General features: G+C 52.0%; 1 protein-coding gene across 1 annotated transcript in view; it reads left to right on the top strand.

Moving 5' to 3' along the window:
* ZC3H15 (zinc finger CCCH-type containing 15) overlaps positions 1-18,090 on the top strand; it is a 605,333-nt gene that overhangs the window by 434,797 nt on the left and 152,446 nt on the right. The window contains exon 6 of the mRNA XM_069615782.1: positions 1,097-1,279. Coding sequence (XP_069471883.1) covers positions 1,097-1,279 — 183 coding nt within the window. The remainder of the gene's footprint in view (positions 1-1,096; positions 1,280-18,090) is intronic.

Below are 18,090 nucleotides of genomic sequence, written 5' to 3' on the forward strand. Positions count from 1 at the left end.
GTTCCCTTTCCTTGTGTTCCTTGGTAGCGAACAGACCTCCTATACGAGAGTCCTGACTGGTTTCAGTTCAAAGTTAAAATTCGAGCTTACTCATGGATAATTCTTCGTTGGTGCATGCATACTTACAAAGAGAAAGGACTTAATTGGTCTCTGCTGTACAATAATGTCCTGTGTCTACGATATCAACGACTACTACATTCTAGCTCTGAAGGTTAATAAAACATTGCTTGATGGGATTTGTAGTTTTTCTCCATTTCACTTTGTAATAGTCTTTGCTTCTATGCTTTCCAGTAAAGAAAGTTGAAGTTTAATCGTCTATCGATAAGCGGTGTGCGAGACACTCCCTAAAAATAAGCAATTACTCACAACAGAAAATGGGCATTAAAATACAATAATATATAAGAAACCACTGCAAGCTGCTTCCACCCCCCAAATCGTCCCAAGTATCTGTCATTAAGATCAGTGGTATTAGCAGAGCAGTGCCATAGGCTGGAGTCCTATTGTAAACTACCTAATCTATGATGCATCCTTTAATTAGTGTGAATTACTAGGTTTATTGAAGTACGGATTACCAATATGTCCTTTTTAGAGTTAAATACCTTTTTACTCACCTAAAAAATCTTTACAAACATAGGGAGGAATACTCCTCCCACTTCAAAATCTTATCTGCAGACCTGCATATAACTCTCCTCTTACTAGGAAAATCAGCATTGTGATCCTTTTATGTCAAATGAAACCACTACTATCGAGTTGAGCAAGGAAAACAAGCTTTGTAAGACTTTGATCATTTTAACATTTCTAAATCTCTAGGCTTGCTACATTGATGCAAAGACCACCTGCTTAATTATCTATGCTTTAGGACCTTTATATTGTTACTTGGGTATAAATGCTGAGCAAAGTCTGTTTTGTTTTACTCTGCTGTTCCCGTAAGTATTTTGATGACTAGGAAGGGGAACAAATGTAAGGAGTTTTATTTATGTTGCCCCAACTGCTAATCAGCATTTTTATTTTTAAACTACTGATGGCATACTTTACAAATAGTCCAAATATAGTGAGTCCTCGTCCCCTATTGTAATAGTGTCCCTCATTGTTACAGGTTTGCAAGTATTTTCTTGATGCAATTGAAAACAACAAGTATGGCTGGTTTTGGACGTGCCCCGGTGGCAGAGACACGTGTATATACCGGCATGCTCTCCCTGCTGGATTTGCACTAAAAAAGGACAAAAAACCAGAGGAAAAAGAAGATGAAATTTCCATGGAAGATCTTATAGAAAAAGAGGTATTTCATTATTGCAGCTGAAAGCAAACATTTATTTTTAAACTGAGTGCACATTTTTTAAGAAGTATGCATTGTGGGGCTTTTTTATTTAGCACAGAGTTTAAATAGAATACACAAAATGCTTCATTATATTCTGGGTACAGTGAATATATTTTAACATTTGAATGGCCAGATAGTTTGTGGATCATAATTAATACTGTACCCTTGTTGCTTGATTGGTTACCTTATGCAGGTTTGTTAATTATATTTATATAACATGTAGGGACAAATGAAAGGTTTTCATGAAGAGTTGCAGCAACCATACACTACTTTATGGCATTTGTACGCTTTTGGTATTTTTCCTTTATTGCCTAGCACTTTGTAACATGTATGTATGTATGTGTATGCATGTCTATGTATGTATGTGTATATATGTATGTGTGTGTGTGTGTATATATATATATATATATATATATATATATATTTCTGAGGCTTGTGGAATCTGCTTAGATCACCTGCTGTGCATAGGCCGACATCTAGTGGAAGCTGCGGAGTATTAGTTTGTTTTTCGAAAATCGAAAATGGGCGTCGACACAGGGCGTGCCAGTAATACTATCCCTAGTGTGACGTCCACTGTACCCATGATCCCTCACGCGTCTAGGATCCCCAGATTGTTTTTTTCCGCCATTCTGGTCGGAAGCACTTCATCGGAGTTCCCTAGCTTTGCCATATTTGCACTTAAAACTAATTCTAATTTGCCCTGTTTTGTCACCCTTACGTCGATCAGCACCTCGACGCCGAACCGGGGAGGAGATCATCGTCGAAACCCGACGGATTGGGCCTTGAGGCTTCCGCCTCGGCTCGGGCCTGGGCCGCTGGCCTCGGCCCTACAAGTAGGGAGAGTGGGGGGTGGTACACTTCCACACTCGGTTATAGACACCTTCTTACCTACACACACTTGCCCGCTGCCCACAGGCACGTATGGAGGGTACGCCCTTTCAGTTTTGCCCCAAGTGTAATAAGAAATACCCTTGGGTAGATAAGCACGCTACGTGCAACCTTTGCCTGCCCAGAGACCACCCCGAGGCGGGTTGCAGGGCCTGTAGCAGGTTTAAGACCAAAACCCTTAAGGACCGCTCCACCAAGCGTTGGGCCCACCACGCCAAGCTAGCAGCTATGGAGGCGGAGGGTACCTTCAGCGACGCCGGACTTTCGGACGGCGAGGGCACCAAGGCGTCGAAAGACAGCCTAACGCACGTCCCCGGCCTCGGAAGGTCGTCCGTCCCGGCGACTATGGGGAAGTCCCCCGGCGACAAGAGCGTTACACATACACACGCTAAACACAAAAAAGCCACCCGAGATTCGACGTCGTCGAAACCTCGGAAAGAGGCACAGAAGGAGCGGTCCGAAAGGACGTCCTCTGGGCGGTCCCGGTCGAGGTCGCCGCACGACGTCAGGCAAGCCTCCACACTTGCACATAGTGCCTCGCCCATTAACATCACGGAAGATCACTCGTCCGGAGACGAACACGACTTCCATCCCCAGCCTGCACCCCAGGGAAAGGGTACATCACTTGGGAGTAAGGAGGGCCCAGTGTCGAAGCCTAGTTCGAAACACAGGGATTCCACCTCCGATCCTCGACGCCAGGCGTCGAAAGATAAGGGAAATGGTAAACACACTTCCACCCACGGGGAAGGGGGTAAGCAACAAAGGAAACAACCCTTGCAATCCCCCACAACAATAGAACTGTCTTCCCCGTCCAAGTCTTCTCAGGGACAGTCCATAGAGAGTTCCAGCAAGGTCACCCCAAGCTCAAAACTCTGGTCATGCGAGGACATTGACAGAGTAATGTCAAGAATGTCCTCCTTAGCAAATTTCTTCGAAAGACACCCTGACCAACTCCTAGCTTTAAACCCTCAGGAATCTTCTCCCTCAGGTTCAAGGGACCCTATCCCCTCAAATAAAAGGCCCCGGGTCGAGACACCATTAAAGGCTTCAGACCCCTTCGAGGTCCAACCCTATTCTTGCCTTTTCCCTACAGGCCAAGGAGACTCTTCCCTTATAGAGGGCCAGGATTTTGAGACACCAGAAGATCTCGCAGTGTCAGATTATTACGAGGAGGACGAAGACGAGGAGGAAAATAGCCCAGATATTTTCAGAATGGACTCACCAGTCGAAAGGGAAGCCCCAGTGTCTGATTCCCCAATAGATAATCAGCCCCTCCTAAATGAACTGCTCTCTCGGGCAGCTAACCACTTCCACATAGACACACAAGGTGTCCAAGAAGAGAGGGACTTCGCGGAGGAACTAATAGGGGAAAGGAAGACAGTAGCCCAGACCATTCCCATCCTGAAATCTATTCAACGCAGAATAGCACCATCCCTTGTCAACCCAAACCTGACAAGACCTGTAAACCCGAGAGTAGAGAAGCTATTTAAAGCTGCCCAGTCGGACCCTCTATATATTAGAGGCCAACTTAAGCCAGACTCTCTAGTCGTAACTAACACCCGCAAGAGAGCTGGAACCCCATTATCTTCCTCGGAGGCTCCCCCCGACAAGGAAAGTAAGAAACTCTATGGGTTTGGTAGAAAAGTAGCTTCCACGGCAGCCTACCAAACCAGAATCGCGAATTCCACCACACTGTTGGCCAGCTACAACTGCCATCAGTGGGAAGAAGTTGCAGCACTAATAGATTCCGCTCCCGAACCCCTTAAGAGCCAGCTAGCTCGCATTTGTGCAGAGGGAAGAAACGTCTCAGGCTGCATTTTAAAAGCAACTTTGGACGCCGCAGACAATGCGGGTAGAATTATAGCAGAGGGGACTGTCATCAAAAGACATGCTTGGTTGAGGCAGTCGGGATTCAGAGCAGAAACACGAGCTGCACTCTTAGACAAACCAGTGGAAAGTGATCTCCTGTTTGGAAAGGCAGTCGAGGACGCTCTAAAAAACGCTAAGGAGGAATTCGACACCCTCAAATCCCTTGGCCAATTAACTACAAAACCACCTAACCAAAGAGGGAACGGCAATTTTCGTCGCCCCCGCGGCCAAAATTCCAATAGAGGAAATAGCTATTCTCCAGCATGGGGTCTGGCATGGATTCACATGCTCATGAACATTCCCCGTCGTCAGGCTGGGAATCCTCGGTAAAGAAAAAACCAGTATCAGTTTCGTTTCTGATCTGTCTTTCGTAGTAATAACCAATCACTGGTCTCTGCGTCATACTGACCACAGCCAATGACTGCCCTCTACCTAAGCACCGCCTCTGGCAGCCATCTTCAGATTTTTACCGCACGTTCATGTGTTGGGATCCTCGTGCTATTGCTCTCGAGCGTTAGTGCTATTTTTCGCGCTTTTTCACAAAAAACTTCGATTCTTTCGGTCAAAAGAGCCTCAAGCTCCACCGATCCTACATCCGATCAACGGGGACCCGTGTCGGATTCATCTGTGCCCCTCAAGGGTGAAGATTTCGTCGAGCTACGCTTCGGAGGACTCCAGAAGCTTCTCAGGCCCGGTCTCGGAGATGGCCCAGGAGAAGGGAAGCTCGACGCCCGGAAAGCTGTTCAGGGTCTGCCCTGGATGCCAGCTGCAGAACGTCTTCAAGGAGGACGAACACTCTTTCTGCCTTTACTGCCTTCATGAGGACAAGACGCACGTGGAGAAGGACTGTGCGTTTTGCGGCAACATGTCGGAACGGACCATGAAGGACCGCCATCAACGTCTCGCCAACTGGCTGGAGGGTAAGAGCCCGTCTGGCGAGAAGAAGAAGAAATCCGAGCGGTCTTCTAAGACCTTTGAGGGCGCCCCGGCGACGGGGGCCCAACATAAGGCCAAGCACCGCGAGTCCGCTGGCACCGGGAGCGCCGAACGGTCGGGCTCTACGGGCGCCAGGCAGGGCGCACCCTCCCCGGCACCATCAACCACGAGCCAACGCTCTGGGTCGGGTAAGAGGAAGGCCGAGCACCCGGCGAAGCTCCTGGAGAGGCCCCGGTCGAGCTCTAAGGCAGAGGAGGAGCGTGGCAGTGCCCCCTCCCTCAAGGATAAGGCGGTGAGCGCACCTAAGGTGGTGAAGGCCTTGATCCATCCGACCAAGCCCTCTATCGAAACTGTCGCGGCGGCCCTGGCTCAGCCTGTGGTGGCTACACCAGCGGTGGCGACCTCAGGGCCCAGAATCTCCCTGCCTCCTCGGAGGGAGTCTTCCTTTGTGCCTATCGATAGGACCCCCGTGAAACCCTTTTCAACCGTCGCGCCCCGTCCAGCCCTCCTCCCCGTCCACCCGAGGGGATGATACGGGGACTGACACGGCAGCGACGGGTACGGACGACGAGGCATACGACGAGGATTTTCCGTCGTCGCCTCCCACCAGGGCTTCTCCGCCCGACGAGATCGGATCTTTCCACTCCATGATCTCCAGGGCTTCCGAGCTTTTCCAACTCTGCCCTGAGGAGAAGAAAAAGGAAGGCTTCCTTTATCAGCGGCGCGAGGCCAAGAGGAAGACGGTCCTCGCAGTGCCTCTGTTGGACGACATTTGGGATGAGGGCCTTTCCCTCCTCAAGAACCCTTCCACGACGCCAGCTAGAAGAGACCGGTACGAGAAAAAGTACCGGGTCCCGGACACGGCCCCCCTATGCCTCCGGGCGCAGCCTACCCCGCGGCAGCCAGGAAGAAAGCGGGGGGGGGGTGCGGCCTCCACATCGACTTCCCCGCCGGACGGCGAGGGAAAGAAATTGGATGCGATGGGACGTAGAGTCATCTCGTCGGCAGCGACGACGATTAAAGCGGCCAACGCCTTGGCTATCTTGGCCCGCTACGACAGGGAGCTCTGGTACAAGATAGCTCCCCTGCTGGATTTTCTGCCGGACGACAAGAGGGCGGAGGCCCTTGAGATCCTGCAGGAAGGTGAGGTGGCGTCGGACCACGCCATCACCGTGGCGACGGACATCGCCGACACTGGGTTCCGCCAGCTGGGCAACGGCGTTTGCCTTCGACGTCGTGGATGGCTCAAAGCTACGGACTTTCGGCAGGACGTCCAGACCAGAGTCCTGGACATGCCCTTCGACGGGAACAACCTGTTTGGGAAGACGGTGGACGATTCCCTTCAGGCCATCAAGGCGGATACTGTGACGGCCAGGGCCCTTGGAGTCCTGCAGCAACGACGAACGCCCTTTCGGAGCGGCGGAGGCAAGGGCGCCTCCAAAGGTTCCGGCGGCGGTTTCGCTTCCTACCGTCAAGCGGCCCGCTCGTCGTCGCAAGAGGCCTACAGAGGACGAGGCAAGTCTAGCGGACCCCGCCGTCGTCGCCAAGGAGGTCAAGGCGGCAAGGCCGCGTCCAAGCAGGATTGAACCGGCCGTGGGGTCGGGCCCCCACCGGAGCACCCCGGTGGGAGGCCGGCTGGCGGGCTTCGTCAGCGTGTGGGAGTCCATCTCCACCGACCGTTGGGTGCTGGACGCCCTGGCCCGGGGCCACGCGCTCGAGTTTCAAAGAAGGTGCCCGCGCGTCCCCCCCGTGGCCAGGAAGGAACTTCACGTCCCTCAACTTCTCCTGGAGGTAAAGGCGATGCTCAGAAAGGGCGCCATCGAACTCGTCCCAAAGAGGCTTCGGGGCTCCGGAGTCTACTCGCGATACTTCCTCGTGAAGAAGAAGACGGGAGGATGGCGCCCCATCCTAGACCTGCGACGTCTGAACAAGTTCATCAAGGCGCAGAAGTTCCGGATGGTCACCCTCCAGCACGTCCTGGGTCAGCTGGAGGAAGGAGACTTCCTATCGTCGTTGGATTTGGAGGATGCCTACTTCCACATTCCCATCCTAAAGGGGCACCGAAAATTCCTCAGATTCGTGGTCCAAGGGCGTCATTACCAATTCAAGGCCCTTCCCTTCGGACTACGGTCGGCACCCAGGGTATTCACCAAGTGCCTCGCACCGGTGGCGGCGCAGCTGCGCCGCGAGGGGATTCACGTCTACCCCTACCTGGACGACTGGCTCATCCGCGCCAAGACGAGGGAGCTCGCCGTGGTCCACACGGCAAGGACCGTCCAACTCCTCACGGACCTGGGATTCTCCGTGAACTACGCCAAATCCCACCTGGTGCCCGCGCAAGTCGCACTGTTTCTGGGAGCGAGGCTCGACACAGTGTCCCTTCTGGCCTCCCCGTCGGAGGAGAGGACCAGGACCATCTTGGGCAAGGTGCAACGGATGTTGGTGGCCGACGCGGCCAAGGTGAGGTCCATCAAGTCCCTCCTCGGGATGATGTCTTCCTGCATCTACCTCATTCCCATGTGCAGGCTCCGGATGCGCCCGTTGCAAGAATTCCTGGATGCGCGCTGGATCCAGACGACGGGCAGCTTCGAGGAAAGGATCAAGCTCGACGAGAGTTTCCGACGAGCGATACGGTGGTGGGGCACCCGCGCGCATCTGACGGCGGGCATGGACTTCCAGACCCCAGCCCACCAGGAGACTGTGACCACGGATGCCTCCCTGGAAGGGTGGGGAGCGCACACCGAAAATCTGCACGCAAGAGGACTCTGGCTCCCGACGGAGAAGTCCCTGCATATCAACGTCCTGGAGCTCCGTGCAGTGTTTTGGGCCCTCAGGTCCTTCCTTCCGTCCCTCAAGGGCAAGGTGGTGAGGATCTTCACCGACAACACCACCACCATGTTTTACATCAGGAAACAGGGCGAAACCAGGTCCCCAGCGCTGTCCAAGGAGGCGCAGGACCTGTGGCATTGGGCCGTCGCCCAAGGGATTTTTCTGGTGCCGTTTCATCTGGCAGGGATAAAAAACACCATCGCCGACTCACTCAGCAGGGAGCTGCGCTCGTGCCACGAGTGGGAACTACGGCAGGATCTGGTGGATCGCCTCTTCCGACGGTGGGGCACACCCCAGATCGACCTGTTCGCGACGGCGACGAACACCAAGTGCCGGAGGTTCGCCAGCAGGTTTCCCCAGACGAGGAGCATGGGCGATGCTTTCTCGTTCCCCTGGGAGGGCCTGTTCCTCTACGCGTTCCCTCCCTTGCTTCTGCTAATCCGGCTCGTCAACCAGCTCAAGAGGTCACGGTGCAGGATGATCCTCGTCGCACCTGCGTGGCCGAGGCAGATATGGTTCCCGGACCTTCTGGACTTGTCAGCGTCCCCGCCGATCAAGCTGCCGGCGGACGCGGATCTACTCTCCAGGGAAGGAGGCGCCATCCTCCACCACGACCCGAAGTCGCTGAACTTGCAGGCCTGGCTCCTGCAGCGCTAGAGTTTGGAGGATACAACATACCGGCCGATTGCAGAGAGGTTCTTGCAAAGGCCAGGGCGTCCTCGACTCTTAAATGCTACGGACACAAATGGAAGAGGTTCTCTGTCTGGTGCCACGCACAGAAGATTAACCCTCTACGGATTACGGCTCCCCAAGTACTGCCGTACCTGCTGACGCTGGCCAAAGCTGGTCTGGCACACGCGTCCATCAAGATCCATCTTGCTGCGATCTCCCGGTACACCAGAACCACGGGGCGGAGGTCCTTGTGGTCTCATCGTCTGGTGAAGGAGTTCATGAAGGGACTGTTCAGATCGTTCCCGCCGGTGAAGGCTCCGGCCCCGGCGTGGGAGCTCAACGTGGTGCTGACCAAGCTCATGGGACCTCCGTTCGAGCCTCTGCACTCGGCCCCGTTGAAGTTTCTATCGTGGAAAACAGCTTTTCTTGTGGCCATCACCTCCGCACGACGAGTGGGAGAGATCCAGGCCCTTTCCTGCAAGGCCCCGTACTTGACTTTCCACGACACAAGGGTAGTGCTCAGGACGCACCCCTCCTTCATGCCCAAGGTGCCGTCGGACTTCCATCTCAACGAACCCTTGGTATTGCCTGTGTTCTTCCCGTCGCCTTCGTCGCCGGCTGAGAGGACTTTGCACTCGCTGGACGTGGCTAGAGCGCTGAAGTTCTACGTAGACCGCACGAAGTGTTTTCGGAAGACGTCACAACTCTTTGTGAACTTTGGACCTGTCAATCAGGGGAAGGCTCTCTCGAAGGCTTCCATTTCCAGATGGCTCTCCGGCTGTATCATGTACTGTCACCGGTTGGCAAACCGACCGCTGCCTGGCCGTCCGAGAGCCCATTCCACCAGAGCGATCGCAGCTACCACGGCGTTCCTATCTGGTGTGCCCCTGCTGGACATATGCAGGGCTGCTACGTGGAGGTCGACGCACACCTTCACGAAATTCTACTGCGTCGACCGGGATTCCAGGGAGGAGTCCAGGGTCGGCCAAGCAGTGCTGCGCAACCTGTTCGCCTGAGGTGAGCCTGGTGAGGAGGTAAGATGCTTAATGTTGAGTTGATGTGATGCTTAATGTTGAGCCTTTGCCACCTCCCGTGGTTGTGCATGTGTGTACTGCTATGTATTCTTTATTCATGAGCATGTGAATCCATGCCAGACCCCATGCTGGAGAAGGAACAAGTTACTTACCTGTAACTGTTGTTCTCCAGCATGGGTCTGGCATGGATTCACATGCAAACCCTCCCGCCTACCCCTCTGCGGCTCTTCACTTGGTCATACTGCCACTTCACGTGCTTCCAAATCTGAAGATGGCTGCCAGAGGCGGTGCTTAGGTAGAGGGCAGTCATTGGCTGTGGTCAGTATGACGCAGAGACCAGTGATTGGTTATTACTACGAAAGACAGATCAGAAACGAAACTGATACTGGTTTTTTCTTTACCGAGGATTCCCAGCCTGACGACGGGGAATATTCATGAGCATGTGAATCCATGCCAGACCCATGCTGGAGAACAACAGTTACAGGTAAGTAACTTGTTCCTTCCCACACCCAGGGTACACAGTGGAACACCAACTCACAACAGTCTACCCAGGGGTATGGTAGGGCTAGTAGAAGAGGACGTGGTAGAGGCAGAGGCAGCCCCAGTAAAGGAGGCGGCACGCCTCCACCAAAGCAGTGACGCTCATTTCAGGGTCCCTTCCCATGCAACCCCAGTAGGGGGACGAATATCCAGCGTCACCCAGGCATGGGAAGGGATAACATCCGACAGATGGGTGCTGTCGACGGTATCCAAGGGGTACTGTATAGAACTACTGCAACGTCCCCGAAACCATCCTCCAAGACAAAAGGTCCACTCTTTAGAACATCAAAAGATCCTCCTCGAGGAAATCTACAATCTGCTCCTAAAGGACGCGATAGAACTCGTCCCAGGACACCAGGTAAACAAGGGTATCTATTCAACTTACTTCCTTGTGCCAAAGAAAGATTTAACAATGCGCCCAGTATTGGACTTACGGCCTGCCAACAAGTATGTCAAGCCCCAAAAATTCCGTATGACCACGCTACAAGAGGTAATCCCACTCCTAAAAAAGGGGGATTACATGGCAACCTTGGATATGAAAGATGCCTATTTTCATATTTCCATGCTCCCGGCGCACAGAAAATACTTGCGCTTCAAGGTGGACAGTCGCCACTACCAATTCAAGGTACTGCCCTTCGGGATAGCTTCAGCACCAAGGGTATTCACCAAGGTACTGGCGGTGGCAGCTGCACACCTACGCAGGGAGGCAATCCCAGTGTACCCTTATCTGGACGACTGGCTCATAACGGGGGAAACCCCAGGAATCTGCAGGTCAAACATTCAGAGGACTATCGACCTCCTCCACGAATTAGGCTTCTCTATCAACGAGAAAAAGTCAAGTCTGGTGCCAAGCACCTCAAAACAGTTTCTAGGAGCTATCCTAGATACTCAGAAAGAATTGACCTTCCCCTCGGAAGAAAGAATTCGGAATATACTTCTGCAAATTCCGCATTATCAGTCAGGTCAACAGATAACAGTACGCAAAGCTATGCGGTTACTGGGCATGATGGCGTCATGCATTTACCTGGTCCCCCACGCGCGTCTGCGCATGCGTCCCATGCAGGAATGGTTGGCGAAACAGTGGTCTCAGGCAAGTGGTCAGTGGGACGATCTAGTGGTCGTTTCGCCAACACTCGTACAGAGCCTACACTGGTGGACAAGAGAGAATCTCGCAAAGGGGAAACCCTTTTACGATCCCGAAGTACAGGCAGTGGTGACTACAGATGCATGCCTGACTGGGTGGGGAGCTCACCATCTCCACCACACAGCTCAGGGTCTCTGGTCTCACTCAGTAGCCAAGAACCACATCAATCTGCTAGAGCTTCTGGCAGTATTCCGAGCGCTGCAGGCGTTCGAGCCCCATCTACTGAACTTGTCGGTGCAGATCAGAACGGACAGCACGACAGCCATGTTCTATCTGAACAAGCAAGGAGGGACTCGTTCGCCAAATCTGTCCAAACTTGCTCAGAAAATATGGATATGGGCACTCAGACGGAACATCTTCCTATCATCGCAACATGTTCCAGGGGAGCTCAATTCCCTAGTGGATGCTCTAAACAGAGACTCCCTCCCAGAAGAACACGAATGGGTCCTTCACAGAGACGTAGTAGAAGATCTCTTCTCTCAGTGGGGTTTCCCCACTATAGACCTATTCGCCACAAGCGAAAACAAACAATGCCCAGGATTTGCATCCAGGTTCCCCCAAACGGACTCCCAGGGGAATGCCCTGTGGATTAACTGGTCAGGGATGTTTGCGTACGCTTTTCCACCAACTCCTCTCATCAGGAAGGTGGTGTACAAGATGAACAAAGAATCAATGACGCTCATCCTAGTTGCTCCCATGTGGGCGAGACAACCATGGTTTCCACACCTACGCAGGATGGCGGTGTGCGAGCCCATCAGACTCCCAGCCTGGTACAACCTTCTGTCCCAGCAACAAGGTCAAACAGTGCATCAGGAACCCAACTCTATGAACCTAGCAGCATGGCTCCTGAAGTCATAGAGTTTGGACATCTCAAATTACCACAGAGGTGTATGGACATTCTAAAAGAGTCCAGGAAACCAAATACAAGACACTGTTACTTTGACAAGTGGAAAAGATTCGTTATCTGGTGCCAGAATAAACAAATCAACCCAGTTGATTGCACTCCTTCCAACGTTGTAACATACATGCTCCACCTGCTGGATGCAGGGTTGGTTTTTTAACTCTCTGAAAGTACACCTGGCAGCCCTCTCGGCTTACACCACATCCCATAACAGGGTCTCGTGGTGGAAAGTACCAGTGGTTAAAGCCTTCATGGAAGGAGTAAAGAGACTTCACCCTCCTATTTCGAACCCACCGCCAGGATGGGACCTCAACGTGGTGCTAGCTAAGCTCATGGGCCCCCCCTTCGAACCCATGCATAAAAGTAGTCTCAAACACCTGACTTATAAAACGGCCTTCTTAGTAGCCATTACCTCCATAAGAAGGGTCAGTGAAATTCAGGCTCTGTCAGTGCAAGATCCTTTCTTTACTATCCACAAGGACAAACTGGTTTTACGCACACACCCTAGGTTCTCACCAAAATTCATATCCAAGTTCCATGTAAACCAGTCCATCGAGCTTCCGGCTTTCTTCCAAAACCCACAAAGCTCGGCTGAAGTGAAACTACACACCCTAGATGTGCGTAGGGCGGTCTTATACTATGTAAATAAAACCAGACCGCTAAGGAAAACAGATCAACTGTTTGTCTCCGTAGCTACAGGCAGAGAGGGGGATCGCGTCTCTAAGGGCGCTATCTCCAAGTGGATTATCAACTGTATACAGCTGTGTTACTCTCTTTCTGAAAAGACTCTGCCTTTTACGCCAAGGGCCCACTCTACTAGAGGCATTGGGGCCACTCTGGCTTTCATTGCAAATGTTCCCCTCGACACCATTTGCAAAGCAGCTACTTGGAGCTCTATTCACACTTTTACTCAGCATTACTGCATTGACACTCATTCCAAGACAGATACACAAGTGGGACAAGCGGTTCTAAGACACCTGTTTGCTCATGACCCTTCTCACATCCCACCTCCTTCTTCTGGTACTGCTCGCTAATCTATGCACAGCATGTGATCTAAGCAGATTCCACAAGCCTCAGAAGGGATACATTACTCACCGTAATCGTATTTCTGATGCTTGTATCTGCTTAGATTCACATGCGACCCACCCTTCCTCCCCTCCGAGAGAAGGCGCATGGTTGCTTGTAGTCTTACCTTTCTGTCTATCTGCTTGGACTATCTGTACTCGCGCTACTCCTCATGCTACCTCATGTCAGGAAAAACACAATCTGGGGATCCTAGACGCGTGAGGGATCATGGGTACAGTGGACGTCACACTAGGGATAGTATTACTGGCACGCCCTGTGTCGACGCCCATTTTCGATTTTCGAAAAACAAACTGTAATACTCCGCAGCTTCCACTAGATGTCGGCCTATGCCCAGCATGTGAATCTAAGCAGATACAAGCATCAGAAATACGATTACGGTGAGTAATGTATCCCATATATGTGTGTGTATATGTGTGTATATATATAGTATGTATAGAAGGAGAGGGGCACACTCCAGTTCCCTGCAGTTAACCTACTCAGCCACTGGTGTTCTCCTCCTACCGGTTTCTGTACTCTTCACATTGTCGGGGAGGCAGTCTTAACTTGCAGCTCACAGCAAATGCAGGTGTTAACAATCAATGATAATTCTGCTGCAAGGACTTCTGGTAGCTGTAGTCATCAGGTTTGCAAGGAACAAGCTCACACCCAGTCCCACAGTGGGGAAAGGGGGTGGGGGGGTAGCCCACTTTGAGGCACTCCAAAGCAGGGCATGTGTCACCCTGGTGCAGGCTTTTAGATTTTGAAGATTCCACCCTTGCAAACCTGATGACTACAGCTACCAGAAGTCCTTGCAGCAAAATCATCATTGTCAACACCTGCACTTGCCGTGAGCTGCAAGTTCAGACTGCCTCCCTGACGATGTGAAGAGCACAGAAACCGATAGGAGGAGAACACCAGTGGCTGAGAATATATATATATATATATATATATATAGCTTAGATCACATGCTGTGCTGAGGAGTATTACAGTTTGTTTTTCGAAACCCAAAAATGGGCGTCGACCTAGGGCGTGCCAGTAATACTATCCCTAGTGTGACGTCCACTGTACCCATGATCCCTCACGCGTGTAGGGCCCGATTGTTTTTTTTCTGGCATACTTGTCGGAAGCATAGTTGCGGGGTTTCCTGGCTACGTCGAGACTCCGAAAATCGACGCCGGCACTGAAGAACGAACAGCTGTCGAGACTGCACAGCAGACTTTGGGCCTTGGAAGGCCTCTGGCCTCGGCCTTTGCCTCGGAAGGCGTCTGGCCTCGGCCCTGCAAGTAGGGAGAGTGGGGGGTGGACATACTCTCTCGTTTATTTCCTACATACACTCACTGGGCTGCCATATAAACATATGGAGAGCACTCCTTTTAAATTCTGCCCCAAGTGCAACCGTAAGTTCCCTTGGGTGGATAAGCATAACACCTGTAATCTGTTTGCCTAGAGACCACCCCGAAGCCAATTGCAGAGCGTGTAAGCTCTTTAAAGTTAAAACACTTAAGGACTGCTCCACCAAACGTTGGGCCCATTACGCCAGGCAACTCGGGGCCATGGACGCTGTGGGTTCCTTCAGTGATGGCAGCAACGCCGCCGTTTCGGATGGCGAGGGCACTGGAATGTCGTTAGGCACCCAAGTGCGCGCCCCCGACCTCGGAGAACTGTCCGGCGGGGCAGTTATGGGGGACCACACCCGGCGGCTTGAGCGCTACCCATGCACCAACATCTAAACACACTAACCCCTCCCGAGATTCGACACGCGTGTTGAGCGATCGGCAGAAAAAGGCACAGAGAGAGCGGTCCGCAGAATCGGTGTCCTCTGGGCGTTCCAGGTCTCGATCGCCTCACGACACACAGTAACAGTCTACGATTGCTAAGGGTGCCATGGTTCCTAAAGTCACTGAAGTTTGGTCGTCAAAAGACGAAACCGACCTCCACCCCCAAGCAGCACGTTCAAAGTCTGCTCCGGCAGTTCATTCTACGTCTGCCTCAGAGTCTCGACGTCCCCCCTCTAAATCTCTAGACCCTAAGGAACCCACCTCCCTAAATCTTTCGACGCCTGGCGTCGAGATTCGGAAGTCCAGGGAGTCAGAGAAACATGCCTCCATGCCTCCACACATGGGAAAGGGGACAAACAGAAAAAAACATCTGATCACCAGGTTCAGAAGGACAAACGTAGATCGTCTGAAAAGACCAAGATCCCTGACCCTATCACTAGGCCTAAGGTTGTCCCTCCCACTCCAGAGGATATGGGAATGGAAGATGAAACCTCAACAAGAGGTGATCGTTCCCAGTTCTAAGGAATGGAGCGCTGACATCGATAGGGTTATGGCAAATTTTTATGAGAAAAATCCTGATTACTTTCTGAGCTATCAGAATACCCCTGCTACCTCTACTCCTTCTGGATCCAAAGAGACTCAGCCTCCTAGTAAGAGACCTCGCACTGAGACTCCAGTTCAGGGCCTGGTTTCGGACCCACTCACTATTCAACCTTAGCATCAGTATGCTGAAGATACAGACATACAAATACTGGACGACCAGGCAGGGGTTGAATATTATGGGGATGATGAGGAGGAAGACTAGGCAGAGGCCTATAGTCTCGACTCCCAAGGACCCACCGGTGAATGACTCACCTGTGGATAATCAGCCATTACTAAATGAGGTCTTACCTAAAGCTGCAGAGCACTTTCAGACACACTCAAGGGACTCAAGAAGAGAGGGACTTTGCAGAGGAAATTATGGGGGGTCGAAAATCCGTTGCCCAAGCCATACCAATTCTAAAATCCATTCAACGCAGAATGGATCCCTTCCTCCTCACCCCTAACCTTACCCGGGCAGTTAACCCAAGAATAGAGAAATTATTTAGGGCCGCCCCCTCCGACCCACTTTATATAAGGGGTCAGCTTAAGCCCGACTCTTTGATGGTCACAACTACCAGAAAGAGTGCAGGTACATCTCTAGCATCCTCCAAAGCTCCCCCAGACAAGGAGAGCAAAGGGATATATGGGCTAGGAAGGAAAGTGGCTTCCACCTCCGCTTACCAGGCTAGAATTGCTAATACCACCACTCTGCTGGCAAGTTACAATTGTCACCAATGGGAGCAGGTAGCTGCCCTCATTGCCTCCGCACCTGAACCTCTAAAGGGCCAGTTGGCCCAGATTGCGTCAGAAGGGAGATCGGTGTCCGGATGCATTCTCAAGGCGACTTTTGACGCGGCAGACAATGCAGGCCGGCTCATCGCATAGAGCACAGTCATCAAGAGACACGCTTGGCTAAGGCAGTCGGGGTTCAAACCCGAGGCACAAGCCACTCTAATCGACATGCCGGTGGAACCAAATGTCTTGTTTGGGAAAGCGGTGGAAGAGGCACTCAAAACAGCAAAAGACGAATATGAGACCCTTGGGTCTCTTGCTCAGCTAACCAATAAACCCAAAAACCAACGTGGTAATAATTATTTTCATCGCTCCCGCTGCCAAAATTCCCAGAGAGGGTCCAATTACTCCCAAGGGCAAGGTACATCGTGGGAAAACAACCAACAGAGTACCCAGAATTTCACCAGAGGTCGAAGGGGGCGTGGTAGAGGGAGAGGCAGCCCAGGTAGAGGCGGTACGCCTCCCAACAAACAGTGACGCTCCGCTCAGGGTCCCTTCCCATGCATCCTCAGTAGGGGGGTGCATTTCTAGCTTCACCCACGCGTGGGAGGGATCACATCGGACAGATGGGTGCTGTCCACAGTGTCCGCGGGATACTGCATCGAACTGTTGGAGTGCCCCCGCGACCATCCTCCAAGACAGAAAATGCACTCCTTGGAGCACCAAAGAATACTCCTCGAGGAGATGGGCAGTCTTCTTGCAAAGGCCGCGAAAGAACTCGTCCCGGGCAACCAGGTAAACAAGGGTATTTATTCAACCTACTTCCTTGTGCCAAAAGAAAATCTAACAATGCGCCCAGTATTAGACAAGTTTGTCAAGCCTCAAAAATTTTGCATGACTACCCTCCAAGAAGTAATACCCTTACTAAAAAAGGGAGCATACATGGCAACATTGGACATGAAAGATGCCTATTTTCATAGTTCCATGTTCCCAGGGCACAGAAGATTCTTGCGCTTCAAGTTGGACAGTCAGCACTACCAGTTCAAGGTGCTGCCCTTCGGTATAGCCTCGGCTCCAAGGGTATTCACCAAGGTACTGGTGGTGTTTGCGGCGCACCTACGCAGGGAGGCAATCCCAGTGTACCCTTACCTGAACGACTGGCTCATCACGGGGGAGACCCCAGTAGTTTGCAGATCCAACATCCAAAGAACGATCGACCTCCTTCGAATTGGGCTTCTCGGTCAAAGCGAAAAAATCAAGCCTGGTGCCAAGCACCTCCAAACAGTTCTTAGGAGCTGTCCTAGACACTCAAAAGGGGTTGGCCTTTCAATCGGAGGAAAGAATTCGGAATCTATTACTTCAAATTCCTCAATATCAGCCCAGTCGTCAGATAAGGGTTCGCAAAGCGATGTGTTTGCTAGGCATGATGGCGTCATGTATTTACCTGGTTCCCCACGCGCGCCTGCGACCCATGCAGGAAAGGTTGGCGAAACAGTGGTCTCAGGCAAGTGGTTAGTGGAACGATCTAGTGGTTGTTTCGCCAACACTAGTACAGAGCCTTCGCTGGTGGACAAGGGAGAATCCTTCAAAGGGGAAACCCCTTTTTCGATCCAGAAATACATGCTGTAGTCACTACAGGGAGCACACCACCTTCACCACACAGCGCAGGGCCTCTGGTCTCACACACTGGCCATGAATCACATCAACCTGCTCGAGCTTCTAGTGCTCTTCAGAGCGATTCGAACGTTCAAACCCCACCTATCGAACCTGTCAGTGCAGATCCTAACGGACAGCACAACAGC

The sequence above is a fragment of the Ambystoma mexicanum genome, chromosome 9, assembly GCF_040938575.1.
Source record: "Ambystoma mexicanum isolate Mex_15411 chromosome 9, UKY_AmexF1_1, whole genome shotgun sequence".
Classification (NCBI taxonomy): Eukaryota; Metazoa; Chordata; class Amphibia; order Caudata; family Ambystomatidae; genus Ambystoma; species Ambystoma mexicanum.